Raw genomic sequence first — 14,982 nt, 5'->3', positions numbered from 1 at the left:
TCCCTTTATAACAAGTTGCCAAGGAACACATAGGCCTGAATTAAACCCCATTTATGGTCACTGGTGTGCCTTGGGGAGCTGGTGACATCTCACATTCTTTACCTTGACTGATTCATTGCCCACTAGATTTAATCTTATGAATTACTTTCAAAGGCATACATCCTAAATTAATGTTTTTCTTAGATTAGCAACAATTTTGCTTACCAACTGACATTTTCTCAAATCCCCTGGAGATGTCCACCTCACCATCAGAGCAAAGGTGTAAGTGACCCAAAGCAGTGACCCTGATGACCTCAACTGGAACCTCTCCCCTGCTCTGGGGCGACCCAGAATCTGAACTCACAAAGTGTGTGTCAACCCCTGAGCTGCGAATGCAAGTGGCTCCAACGCAGTCCTTCTCTCTGGAGCCTCTGCAACACTGTTATGTAAACAGAGGGAACTTGCAAACATGTGTACCCTGCACTTCTTCCCCAGCCCCAAACTACCCCCAAAGAATAGTTCCTGGCTGTTTGAAGCTAGAAATCTTTCTGATGATTATCACAAATGAGCAGGAAGATAGGGGTCGGGATAGGCTTTCTCAGACTTCTAATGCCCTCTGTGCTGGGTCATCTCACATTCCCACAGGAGCTGCCTTCCCTGCTCCGCTCCTCTTGGTGGTGTTTACTCAGTGTATTTCCAGCTTAGCAATCTCATCAGCTCCCCAAAGAAACTCCCATCTGCTGCTTTCGGAGGAAGCTTGTAGAACTGGATTCCTCAATCACAGTACTATTTCTCACTTATTTCCTGAGCTTGTTCTCAATGCCTATTAAACTCTCTGATCACATCTTTTGAATGAAAGAGGAAGTTCATTCAGCCTCCAGAGTTTCCTATATGCCCTTGGCCCTCACAAGAGGCAGGATCATCCAGCATGTACATCTAGAAGCACTGCCAGCCCTGACGGGGAGGCAGCAGAAAACCCACAAGAAGTGCAGGCATCCTCATTATAGCTTCCAGATAACCCGGGCCAGAGCAGCTCTGCCTGTCCAAGAATGAAGACCGCACTGACACACCTGGGGCCATGTCTCTAGAAGTTTCCCAAGCTAGGAAACACATCTCACTGAGGCTACTTCCTCAGGTAATACACTTATGCCTGGTTGCCAGGCTGCCAAATGCTCCATTAACATCTATGAACTCTGCCCTGTACCACATGAATAATACAAAAGATACGGTTAGTCTCTCTCCCTTGTGCTTTATTTTTCAAGGCTAGGGATCATCTGGAGTTATTAAGACATAAAGTACACACTTCTTTTTGACCCCAGATACCTGGAGGGAGTTTTCCTTTCAGTTTCCTTGAATTCCAAGTAATCACACTGTCACCATCCTTAATGGGAAAGGCAGGAAATTCTACACACTCTGTTCTCTCTGCAAATGCATGGAATCTGAAATAGGAAGAGATTTGCCACATTAGGCTAGTAAGTGCACATGCCTATTCATTCTCCCAGGGCTGTGAATTTGCTCTTCTGTGGTGCTAAGTATCTTCCAAGTGTTCACTGCTTTCCCCTGTACCTTGTCAATTCCCACAAACAAAAGACAGGAAGGCAGAACAGAACAGAGAATTGAGAAGCTATTGGGATTTTAACTGATGACTCTTCTGTTCATTAGAGGACACTTAGCTCAACCAAATGGTATTTACTGATCCTGGAAAAATGATACCCTGTGCTGAGATTTATTCTTTTGTTCCCAGGGTTCCATCCTGTCAACAGTTTTGATAGCCAAGAAGCTAATGAGGGGCCAGACAGTGCCCATAGTCCTGAGGGCTCAGTGTTGAAATTTGGTGATAACAGGCACCATTGGCTTATCTGATGGGCTGCTGATGGGCTTCAGTCAGCTTTAACTCAGCAAACACACACTGCCCCCAGGACCTGAGCATAAGGACTAATGAAAAGAATTCAGTGTGGGCGAGTTTTTAAGGCCTGACTTCTCTAAGTGAGGTCCTAGGAGCAGCAGCAGCACCTGGGAGCTGGCTAGGGATGCACATTCCTGGGCCCCACCTGGATTCATTGAGTCAGAACTTGCACTTTAACAAGGTCCCTGGGGCAGTTCCATGTAGCTTAAAGCTCAAAAAGCACCTGTGTACCAATGTTCATGGTGCACTATTTACCCTAGCCAAGACATGGAAGCAACCTAGGTGTCCATCAATAGATGCATGAATAAAGAAGATGTGGTACATATATACAATGGAATATTATTCAGCCATAGAAAGAATGAAACAATGCCATTCGCAGCACCATGGATGGACCTAGAGGTTATCATATGAAATGAAATAAATCAGAAAGACAAACATTGTATGATACCACTTATAGGCAAAGCATAAAGGGAAAGATATACCCAACTGAATGCAGAGTTCCAAAGAATAGCAAGGAGAGAAAAAAAGACTTAAGTGAACAATGAAGAGAAACAGAGGAAAACAATAGAACTGGAAACACTGGAGATCTCTTCAAGAAAATATCAAGAGATATCAAGGGAACATTTCATGCAAAGATGGGCACAATAAAGGACAGAAATGGTATGAACCTAACAGAAGCAGAAGATACTAAGAAGAGGTGGCAAGAATACACAAAATTGTACAAAAAAAGGTCTTAATGACCTAGATAACCATGATGGTTTGATCACTCAATGAGAGCCAGACATCCTGGACTGTAAGTCAAGTGGGCCTTAGGAAGCATTGCTGTTGTTTACTCACCAAGTTGTGTCCGATTCTTGGCAACCCCATGGACTGCAGCATGCCAGGCTTCCCTGTCTCCCACCATCTCCCAGACTTTGCCCAAGTTCATGTCCACTGCATTGGTGATGCCATCCAAACATCTAATCCCCTGCCACCCTCTTCTCCTTCTGCCTTCAATCTTTCCCAACATCGAGATCTTTTCCAGTGAGTCAGCTCTTCACATCAGCTGGCCAAAGTATTAGAGCTTCTACTTCAGCATCAATCCTTCCAGTGAATATTCAGAGTTGATTTCCTTTAGGATTCACCGGTCTGACCTCCTTGCTGCCCAAGGGATTCTCAACAGTCTTCTCCAACACCACAGTTCAAAAGTGACAATTCTTCAGCATTCTGACTTCTTTATGGTCCAGTTCTCACAACCATCAGTTCAGTTCAGTTCAGTTGCTCACTCGTGTCTGATTCTTTGTGACCCCATGGACCACAGCACGCCAGGCTTCCCTGTCCATCGCCAATTCCCGGAGCTTACTCAAATTCATGTCCATTGAGTTGGTGATGCCATCCAACCATCTCATCCTCTGTCATCTTCTTCTCTTCCTGCCTTCAATCTTTTCCAGCATCAGGGTCTTTTCCAATGAATCAGTCCTTCGCATCAGGTGGCCAAAGTATTGGAGTTTCAGCTTCAGCATCAGTCCTTCCAATGAATATTCAGGACTGATCTCCTTTAGGATGGACTGGTTGGATCTCTTGCAGTTCAAGAGACTCTCAAGACTCTTCTCCAACACCACAGTTCAAAAGCATCAATTCTTCAGTGCTCAGCTTTCTTTATGGTTCAACTCTCACATCCATATATGACTACTGGGAAAGCCATAGTTTTGACTAGATGGACCTTTGTTGGCAAAATAATGTCTCTGCTTTTTAATATGCTGTCTAGGTTGGTCATAGCTTTTCTTCCAAGGAGCAAGCATCTTTTAATTTCATGGCTGCATTCACCATCTGCTGTGATTTTGGAGCCCAAGAAAATAAAGTCTGTAACTGTTTCCACTGTTTCCCCATCTGTTTGCCATAAAGTAATGGGACCGGATGCCATGATCTTAATTTCCTGAATGTTGAGTTTCAAGCCAACTTTTTCACTCTCCTCTTTCACTTTCATGAAAAGGCTTTTTAGTTCTTCTTCACTTTCTGCCAAAAGGGTGGTATCATCTGAATATCTGAAGTTATTGCTATTTGATTCCAGCTTGTGCTTCATCCAGCTCGGCATTTCACATGATGTACTCTGCATATAAGTTAAATAAGCAGGGTGACAAAACTTGACATACTCCTTTCCCCGATGTGGAACCAGTCTGTTGTTCCATGTACAGTTCTAACTGTTACCTCTTGATCTGTACACAGGTTTCTCAGGAGGCAGGTCAGGTGGTCTGGTATTCCCATCTCTTTAAGAGTTTTCCAGTTTTTTATGATCCCCTTCATGGATCACTGCCTGGTTGTGGCGAAGGGGCTTGTGTAACTTAATGAAGCAATAAGCCATGCTGTGCAGGGCCACCCAAGATGGACGGATCATAGTGGACAGTTCTGACAAAACATGATCCATCTACTGGAGGAGGGAATGGCAAACCACCCCAGTATACCTGCAATAAGAACACCATGAACTGTATAAATAGGAAGGATTAGTACAAACAAAGCTAGTGGAGGTGATGGAATTCCAGGTGAGCTACTTCAAATCCTAAAAGATGAAGCTGTGAAAGTGCTGCACTCAATATGCCAGAAAATTTGGAAAACTCAGCAGAGGCCACAGGACTAGAAAAGGTCAGTTTTCATTCTAATCCCAAAGAAGGGCAATGCCAAAGAACGTTCAAACTACTGCACAATTGCGCTCATCTCACATGCTAGCAAGATAATGCTCAAAATCCTTTAAGCTAGGCTTCAACAGTACACGAATCAAGAACTTCCAGATGTACAAGCTAGATTTAGAAAAAGCAGAGGAATGAGAGATCAAACTGCCAACATCCATTGAATCATAAAAAAGCAAGAGAATTCAAAAAAAAATCTGCTTCATTGACTATGCTAAAGCCTTTGACCATATGAGTCACAACAAACTGTGGAAAATTCTTAAAGAGATGGGAATACCAGACCACCTTACCTGCCTCCTGAAAACCCTGTAAGTAGGGCAAGAAGCAACAGTTAGAACTGGACATGGAACAATGGACTGGTCCAAAATTGGAAAAGCAGTACGTCAAGGTTGTATATTGTTACCTTGCTTATTTAACTTATATGCAAAGTGAACATCATGTGAGATGCCAGACTGGATGAAGCACAAGCTGTAATCAAGACTGCCAGGAGAAATATCAACAACCTCAGATATGCAGATGGCATCACCCTAATGGCAGAAAGTAAAGAGGAACTAAAGAGTCTCTTGATGAAGGTGAAAGAGGAGAGTGTAAAAGTTGGCTTAAAATTCAACAGTTAAAAAACTAAGATCATGGCATCCAGTCCCATCACTTCATGGCAAATAGATGGGAAAACAATGGAAACACTGGCAGGTTTTATTTTCTTGGGCTCCAAAATCACAGCAGATGGTGACTGCAACCATGAAATTAGAAGATACTTGTCCTTGGAAGAAAAAGTATGACAAACCCAAATAGTGTATTAAAAAGCAAAGACAGCATTTTGCAGACAAAGGTCCATATAGTCAAAGCCATGGTTTTTTTACAGTAGTCATGTATGGATGTGAGAGTTGGACCATAACGGAGGCTGAGCACTGAATAATTGATGCTTTCAATTTTTGGTGCTGGAGAAGACATCTGAGAGTCCCTTGGACAGCAAGGAGATCAAACCAGTCAATCCTAAAGGAAATCAACCCTGAATATTCATTGGAAGGACTGATGCTGAAGCTGAAACTCCAATACTTTGGCCACTTGATGCAAAGAGATGATTCATTGGAAAAGAACCTGATTCTGGGAAGGATTAAGGGCAGGAGGAGAAGGGAGTGACAGAGAATGAGATTGTTGGATGGTATCACTGACTCAACGGACATGAGTTTGAGCAAACTCCAGGAGATGGTGGACAGGAGATGGTGAAGCCTAGTATGCTGCAGTCCATGGGTTAGCAAAGAGCAGGACACAACTGAGCAACTGAACAACAACAAACAGGTGCAAAGGTGAATGGAGACTGGAAAAGAGAAGAACAGAGAAAACAATGTTTTGGCCGCACTGGGTCCTCATCGCTGTGTGTGGGCTTCTCATTGTGGTGACATCTCTTGTTTCGGGGCATGAGCTGTACACTTGGAGGCTCAGGAGTTGTGGCTCATGGGCTTAGTTGCTCTGCAGCATGTGGAATCTTTCCAGATCAGGGGTTTAACCCTTGTCCCCTTCGTTGGCAGGTGGATTCTTTACTACTGGAGCACCTGGGAAATCCCATAGCAACTGATTGGTCATGAAAACCACTCGGAATTGAGACCCACTGCTGACTTCATGCAAGCAGCAGTTCACTCAGTCTCCCTGGAGCCTGTTTTTGGCCTACCTGCTGAAGGTCTTGGCACTCAAATCCTTCAGGAAGGCTATGGTGCCCTGTCCTCTGGCATTGAAGGACACCGTGCAGACAGGACAGGGGATCTCCAAAGCCTGCTGAAGGAGAAGCTCCTTGGATTCCTCGGGAATGTCTCCCACCACAAAGTAGTAAATGGATTCAATCTGCAAAACAGTGGTGCCATTGGTTTATTTCCCTGACACACCCTAGCCTTGAATCAGACTCATGGGCCATATAATCTCTATAAAACTGTCTCTTTAAAAAAATAAATGGGCAGAAAGAAGAGCAGCACTTCTCAACATTTCTTGAGGATGTGTGGGGGCCAAAGTCAAGATGTGAGCTATTCAAGGCCTGGTGCCAAGAAGTCTCAGGCTTTACATGGGAAGGATATGACTGGCAGATTTGGAGAAAAGCTTCCTCTGAGCCCACAGATATGTTATGAGGTCAGGAGTGGCTATTTTCAAGTCCAGGAATGAAGGAAGTGTTGGCATAGCCACTGGGAGCAGGAAGCTTATTAGCAATTCCCCATGTTGGTGCCAGAATTCTACAGTGCAAACTCAGGCATCCTCAGTCTGAGGCTGTGTATGGGGAGGAGGGCATATTCCCAGCTGGTTCATCCTCTGGTCTCACCTTAGGGGACAGACACACCTGGGGAGGTGAGGCCAGTCAGGGGGCACAGCAGGCCAGAAGTCAGGAGAAAGACACATACACACAAACACACACACACCCCAAGCTTAAACCAGGGATCTGGGAGATGCATACCTCACCCAGAAAGGACACAATGACAAAGTGGTCCCTGCTTAACTTAAAGACATCGACTCCATCCACAGGGCCGCAAGCAGTGGTCCCGCCCCACCCTTAACCACACTGCTCTAAGGGTCTCCTCTGCCACTACTGAGTTCCATAACTTTGGAAAAGTGGTGGAAGTTCAGTTTCTTCACTGTGAAAAGGAGCTTATGCAATTGGCTTCATGATAGAGCTTAAACATGATGACTTACACTTATGCATGTATATAAATCTCAGGAAGTAAAAACCACAGGGAGAGCCAGAAACGCACATCATCTAAACCTAACCCCACCAAACACCCTAAGTGATTCTCTACCTATAACCCGGCCAGAACCTCCAGCAAATGTGTTCTGTTGTAAGGGATAAACAGATGTCACCAGCCCTTCAGGATTCAGGAGCCTCTAATTACACATCCCCCATCCCGGGTTAGCTGAAGGTATATAGTCAGTTACCTCACCTCAACTTCAAAGCTGGGACTTAAGCCTACTTGGCCCAGAGACAGGTGGGCAGAGGGTCAGCTCCCAGCTACTTAGGATGCCCAGTCAGTGACAGCAAAGTGGGGACAGTCTGTGCCCAAGGAGGCAGGGGGTCCATGCTGGGAGTCAGGGGATGGCCAGAGTGGGAGATGAGCCCCGTCTACTGCAACCACACTCCTCCTCGAACTGGGCACAAAAAGTCCATCTGACCCCTCACTCTCTCAGGCCCTTCATCACAAAGTCCCTGACTTTTAAAAGTACCTCGTGGGAGGTAAAGACGAATGAATGTTGTCTATTTCTCCCAGTCAGTCACCTGAAAAGAACTAAAAACACGGGCAGGAGGAAGAAAGCTTTCTTCAGATTCCTAATTAGACACTAATACTGTTCTTCCAGAAAGTGCATTCTCTGGCATTCTCTTCATGGTGTTACATGTTACTTTACATTGTTGTTGTTCAGTCTCTCAGTCATGTCCATCTCTTTGCAACTCCATGGACTGTAGCACCCCAGGCTTACATAGGACATCTTAAATAGGTTCCTGAGCCACAGTTACTGGTTTTCTAGCTGTGTTGGTGCCCAAGTTTAGCATGAGGACAACTTCATCCTCTCCTGGGATCTATAATCACACAAAGCTCGAGACAGGGAATCAGACACAGGGAGTATATTCTAGGGTTTGGTACATCAACAGGAAAGTGAGTGAGGACAAATATCTCTCATCGTTCTGTTGACAGCTTCTGACACCCTGTATCTCTGCCTCGATCAATGCAAACATAGCTTCTTTGCTCTGGCAATAACCCAGGAACCTGAAATTCTCACAGAGAGATTTTTTTTCCCTCAAGATTTCATCAAACTAGAAATTGCTATAGCCAGCAGTGAGTCAGGATTTGCTTTCATTCATTAATCAAGGCTATGGGGTTATTTACTATTCACTAAGGTTCTTACTCAGCTTCTTAGTTGCCTGTGTTTTTGGTCAACTCTCAGTTATCCGTGCTCCAGAGTTCTGGGGACATGTTTTCCCAGAGACTACTATCTGCACACTGCCTTTCTTTTTATAAAACAAAATCTTTACTTATTTATCTGGCTGCACTGGGTCTTTGCTGTGGCATGCGGGATCTTTAGATGCAGCATATAGGGTCTAGTTCCCTGACCAGGATCAAACCTGTACCTCCTGCACTGGAAGTGTGCAGTCTTAACAACTGGACCGCCAGGGAAGTTTTTAATAGATTTGTTTTTTTAAGTCTTATCCTATTTATAGGGTGTTGTTGTTGCTGTTTTTTTGACACACCACTTGGCATGCAGTATCTTCCCCAATGAGGGACTGAACCCATGTCCCCTGCAGTGGAAGCTCAGAGTCTTAATCACTGGACTTCCAGGGAAGTCACCACGCATGCTTTTCTTTACTCATCTTAAGACATAAAGCATGGCATTTTTATATGTGAGGCATTTACTAACATTCTCCTCGGGACCACAGCCAGATACAAGTTCTGAGTGGAGAACACCAGTCTGAATACGTTCCGCATCTTTCACACCCCATAGTCTCTGCTCAAGTTTTCATGTGGCATTTGGTGGCCAATGCCTGGAAACTTCTTTCTTGGTACTTTCTCTTCCACAGGACTTCCCTGGAACTCACTATATTGTTATACATTTCCTGGGCTAGGGAAAAACCCCAGAGAAAGGAGGCATACAAACCAGAGGAACATAAAATAGAAAGGCAAGATCACCAGGAAATCGTGCTGTCAGGTCAGGTCGCCAGAGCCAGCTATGACCAGGGTAGCCAGGGGAACAAAGAAAGAGAACACCCATGTGCACATGCACACACACACATCCGAAGCCTGTGAAATATTCCATTTCTTGAATGCTTATTATAGTGTCCAGACATTTGAAATTTTACAGATGTTAAAACAAACTTGAAAGGCCAAAGAACAACGTAGCTTGTATTTCGTTCTTCTTTAATGGAAAACATTTGTTCCTCTGGCTTTATAAAGATAAACAGTATGTTTCCAATTTCAAACCATCAACCCTCAGTATCAATAAACAGTCTGGTGACCACTGAGGGCTCTCCTTTCAAGGTGCCTCACCCAGGAAACGACTTCTTAATACAACGGAGTAAAGCTTGAAATCTACAGAATCCCCAGGCTTCCAGGGTAGAAGCAGAAATTAATTATGAATATTAATTAATACAGATCAATTAGTAAGGATTAAGCATCTGTATCCCAAGACAAAGCAGAAAGTTGAGGCTGCCCTAAGGACCTCACCTGCTCAGAGTACTTCCTCTCTAGCCTGTCACTGTCCTTAATAGTCACTCACAGAAACACACATCCTAATGGCTAAAAGAGACAAAACACCACCATTTAATCACATCTTCCAGGTAAAGCTTTATTTCCCAAAGGTCCCTATCAAAAAATATATGATCTGAAAACAGATGATGCACCAGCAGGGATACACTTCACCTTGGAAAGCACCTGATGGACCCATTTGTGAAGAAGAGGAACTGGGAAAGACTCAAAGCATGGATGTTGGGGAAACCCTATTTTCTCTTCCTTGGGGTTCTATGAGGAGTCTTATAACTTCTCCTAAGAAAGAAAAGTGTTAGCCACTTACTCATGTACAACCTTTTGCAACCCTATGGACTGTAGCCTGCTGGCTCCTCTGTCCATGGGATTCTCCAAGCCAGAACACTGGAGTGGGTTGCCATTCCCTTTTCCAGGGTATATTCCTGACCCAGGGATCAAACTTGGATCTCCTGCATTGCAGGTAGATTCTTTACCATCTGAGCCACCAGGGAAGAGCCCATAAGAGACAGGTTTATCTAATTGTCAGGTGAGCAAAAGTGGAAAAGTGGAATTGAAGCATTGCTGCTGCTGCTGCTGCTAAGTCGCTTCAGTCGTGTCCGACTCTGTGCGATCCCATAGACGGCAGCCCACCAGGCTCCCCCATCCCTGGGATTCTCCAGGCAAGAACACTGGAGTGGGTTGCCATTTCCTTCTCCAAACTGAAGCATTAGAGATACACAATCAGGGCCTCACTGCCTTCCTTTCTTGATGCTCAGAGGCTGTGAGCAGCACATGGTTCTCCTAGCAGCAGTTAAAGGAGGGTGTGCCTTGTGGCTCCCATCCCCCCCTCGCAGGGGGAGCCCAGCCAGGCTCGGGGAGCAGAGTCTGATTTGATTGATCCACCTCTGCACCACCAGATATGCTCTTTTGATCCCCATGTGGGGCCTGTCATCTATTTCTCAATTGGATCCAGATTCCGAGGCGAACAGGATTAAGACTTCTGGGGCTCCTGGATGCCAGGAGGCAGTGTCTGTGTGATGCAACTGGAAGGGCTCCGGCTCAGCTGAGAGGCAGTGTGAGGACACTGAGTGTGAAGGAATAAGCTCAAAGCCACTTTTGTGACCTGGGACCAGACTCACCACTTCATCCTTCCCCGCCTCCAGCAGAGCCTCCAGGCGGCTGGTGTGGCTCGAAGCCAGCTCAAAAGGCAACTTCTCAACCCAGCTGATGGCGGCGGCTATGGATGGTGCTGTCACAGGAACAGCATTTTCCTGCCATTTCACAGGCTCTTGAGAAACCCTGAAAGGAATCACATGGGGCTGTCACCAGGCAGTGGTCAACGTAGCTGTCAGCCCTCAGTCTCAGAGCTACAAGCAACAAGACACCCAACGTCACTAGAGAGAAAGAAAATGCAGCTCCCAGACCTCTGAAAGTTACTGAGAAAACAGGTGACTTTGCATAAGCTGTACTGATTGGGGAAAACAACATTTATAGAAGGGCTTCCCTGATAGCTCAGTTGGTAAAGAATCCGCCTGCAATGAGAGACCCCAGTTCAATTTCTGGGTCAGGAAGATCTGCTGGAGAATACTACTACTACCCACTCCAGTATTCTTGGACTTCCCTTGTAGTTCAGCTGGTAAATAATTCAACTGCAATGCGGGAGACCTGGGTTCTATCTCTGGGTCAATGCCGGAGACCTGGGGTCGATCTCTGGGTTGGGAAGATCCCCTGGGGAAGGGGAAGGCTACCCACTACAGTATTCTGGCCTGGGTCGCAGAGTTGGACATGACTGAGCAACTTTCACTTTTCACTTTTGAGAATTAAAAAATCTCAAAAATTTGAACATTACCAAGTGCATTAAAATTATTAAGGAAAGTGCACAGGGAACTATAATCAATATCTTGTAATAATCTACAATGGAAAAGAACCTAAAAAAGAATAGGTGTAAATTTTTATAACTGAATTACTTTGCTGTACTCCTGAAATTAACATAACACTGTAAATCAACTATATTTCAATAAAAATTTTAATCTCAAAAACTTATTGAGGAAAGTTATTTTCATAAATAGGCAGGTTTAGTTGCAACTGTCTTTTATGAGTAGTAAGTTTATAAGCATTAAGATTTGCAAATCAGCAACAATTTTGTTACTCCACAACTTTATTTCTAATTCTTTTATTATACTGTTTTCATTGTTCTGAAAGATTCCTATCAGTTACCCTTTTTAGGATCAAAAACAGTATTGCTTTGAATTCATCAGAGTGAAAGTTTTTACATTCTTGGAACTTTTGATTAAATCATTTAATTTGGGACTGGAAATGTGATGGAAATCCACCCCCGCCCAAAAAACAGCAGCTACTTGAGTTCATCTCTGTATTTATAATTAAATAATTAAACGAATTATTTGAATCATATATTAATTTGCAATAGGAAGAATTATATGAATCCTGGACTAAATTAATCAGCCTGATTTGTCCCTCCTGGCCTATACCTCCAGAGGCCTAGGTTGCCTCACCTCTGTGTCACCTCTGTGTGGCCTCTGCATAGAGGATCTGGCTTGGTGGCATGTATGCTATAGCACATATTTCCAAGAAAGCTGAAGCACTATAGACTTAATCACTTAATTCCTTCAATAATATATCTATGATATAAATAGGAACCTAGGATAGAACAAACACAATCAGGCAGTATCTTCAATGTCATCTGTTTTAGCTGAAAATATTTTACTTAGAAAAGAAAGATTCAGATAGATGGCCTTCTCATCCAGGTATCTTTTGTCAAGGAGAGAGAGCAACTGTTCCACAGGAGAGATTAGCACTGAAGTCCAAATTCTCTTGAATCCAAGAGTCTGTAAATAATTGATTGTGAAGACTCTGAAATAAGGGAACTTTTATAAAGCCAGCCACCTGTTGTTCTGATTAAAAGAGAGGTCAGCTTACAGAGGAAATCAAGTTGAGCTGCAAACTCAGTCTGAAAAACTGAAAATTTGTGATGTTGAAATTCATTATCAAACCTAAAGTCTAAAATGTGTGAAGGAATTTTATGGCCTTAAATATATATTCAATATAATAAATATTCTTATATTTTGACCTTGACATACACTGAAGAGAAGGCTGTTTTAAAATCTCTTCTAATGCCCTGCACAAAATAGATAAAAGTTTTTAATACTGATTCATTGTGGGTTTTTGCTGGAATGATAAAGTCTAAGAAATTACAAGATTATAGCTCTTCCCTATCCACAGAGCTAACTGTGTTAGTGATGCTACTTAACTCCAGATACATGAAAATTACTCATGAAGTTTCAGGGAAATACTCCTTTCCTATGGGAACTCACCATATGACATTGAACTTGGCTATGTGAGCCACTTGCTCTTGGAGGACCATGGTTAGAGCATCTCGGCACAGACTAAGCTCCTCCTCCAACATGCCACCAAAATCCAGCACTATGGTGATGCACTGCTCCAAGATGACACCAAAGATCTGCCGGCTGTTGCTGGTGAGCCAGTCCATCCGCTGCTTGTAGCTCTCCATAGCTTGTGTTAAATGTTCCATATACTGAGAGATTAGTTCTGATTTGGCTGTCAGCTTAATGAGAATAAAAGTAACAAAATAAAATAAATAGAAGCATACCAAAATAAGTCATTAAAAAAAATCATTTACTGGAGTATAGTTTTCTTTTTTTTACAATATTTTGTTGGTTTCAGGTGTACAGCAAAGTGAATAAGTTTCATATATATAAATATAAATATATATATATATATATATATCTCCACTCTTTTTTTGAAAGATTGTTTTCTCATACAGGCCACTGCAGAGTATTGAGTAGAGTTCCCTTTGCTATACAGCAAGTTTTCTGTTTTACATATGGTAGTGTGTATATGTCAGTCCCAATCTCCTGATTTATTCTATCTCCCAGTAACCATAAGTTTGTTTTCTACATCTGTGACTCTACTTTCATTTTGTACATACATACATTTGTATCTTTTTTTTTAATTCCACATTAGGCAATATCATAGGATATTTTTTGTGTGTCCGACTTAATGTCACTCAGTATGACAATATTTAGGTCCACCCATGTTGCGGTAAATGGCATTGTTTTGTTATTAGCTGAGTCCAAACAAGTCACTTGAACCCCAGTGCAGCCAGGAACAATAGGGCCCACTGAGTTATGACTTTGCCATCAAGAACTGTATATTAATAACAACTTCATAGATGATCCTCCAAACCCCATACATTCCAGGAAGAAATCTTCCAATCTTACAAATAAAAAACCCTTGGATAATTTCCCATAGAAAGAAACATGATGATGAGATCTATACAAAAATATAGCATTCTTTAAAAAAAAAAAAACTGTTTCCAGATTGTGTTTAACCTTTCCAGTTACAGAATTATTTTTAATTCTGAAAATGCTCAGGGGTACTCTGAAGAAACTAGGTAAAAGAAAATAGAGATCAGCAAAGGCAGATTGGAAAAAAATTTCCTAAAGAAACCAGATAAAGATGAACAAACAAAACATAAAGTTAGTAGAAAGAAGGAAATTACAAAGATCAGAGCAGAAATAAATGAAATAGAGACTAAAGAAACAATGGAAAATATCAATGAAACTAAGAAGCTGGTTCTTTGAAAAGATAAACAAAACTGACAAACCTTGAGCCAGACTCATAGAGAAAAAAGAGAGAGTGCCCAAATCAATAAAATCAGTAATAAAAAGACAGAAATACAAAAGATCATGAGAGATTGCTATGAACAACTATATACCAATAAAATGAACAACATAAAAGAAAAGCACAAATCTTCCAGATGGAGCCAGGAAGAAATAGAAAACATGAACAGGCCAATTATCACAGTAAAACTGAATAAGTAAAAAAAAAAACTCCCCTGAAACAAAAGTCTAGAACCAGATGGTTTCACAGGTGAAAATTTTACCAAATATTTAGAGAAGAATTAACACCTATCCTTCTCAAACTATTTCCCAAAAAAATTGCAAAGTCAGGAACACTTCCAAATTCATTCCACCAGGTCAGTATCATCCTGATATCAAAACCACAAAAAATAAAATTACAGGCCTGTCACTGATGGACATAGATGAAAAAATCTTCAGCAAAATACTGGCAAACCAAATTAAAAAATACATTAGAAGGATCATACACCATGATCAAGTGGGATTTATCCCAGGGGTGAGGATGGTTCAATAGCTGCAAATCAATAAATGTGATACACATTAACAAA

At 42.6% G+C, this 14,982-nt stretch overlaps 1 protein-coding gene across 9 annotated transcripts in view; it reads right to left on the bottom strand.

The window, feature by feature from the left end:
* VWA3B (von Willebrand factor A domain containing 3B) overlaps nucleotides 1-14,982 on the bottom strand; it is a 168,427-nt gene that overhangs the window by 137,603 nt on the left and 15,842 nt on the right. For all 9 annotated transcript variants that reach the window (XM_070798244.1, XM_070798245.1, XM_070798248.1 and 6 more), the window contains 4 exons: nucleotides 13,088-13,338; nucleotides 10,895-11,054; nucleotides 6,218-6,387; nucleotides 1,303-1,418 (listed from right to left, as the gene is read on the bottom strand). In XM_070798244.1, the coding sequence (XP_070654345.1) occupies nucleotides 1,303-1,418; nucleotides 6,218-6,387; nucleotides 10,895-11,054; nucleotides 13,088-13,338 (697 nt within the window). The remainder of the gene's footprint in view (nucleotides 1-1,302; nucleotides 1,419-6,217; nucleotides 6,388-10,894; nucleotides 11,055-13,087; nucleotides 13,339-14,982) is intronic.

Source organism: Bos indicus, chromosome 11 (genome assembly GCF_029378745.1).
Source record: "Bos indicus isolate NIAB-ARS_2022 breed Sahiwal x Tharparkar chromosome 11, NIAB-ARS_B.indTharparkar_mat_pri_1.0, whole genome shotgun sequence".
Classification (NCBI taxonomy): Eukaryota; Metazoa; Chordata; class Mammalia; order Artiodactyla; family Bovidae; genus Bos; species Bos indicus.
The sequence above is the reverse complement of the archived record's forward strand: the minus strand, read 5'-3'. Positions and strand labels throughout refer to the sequence as shown.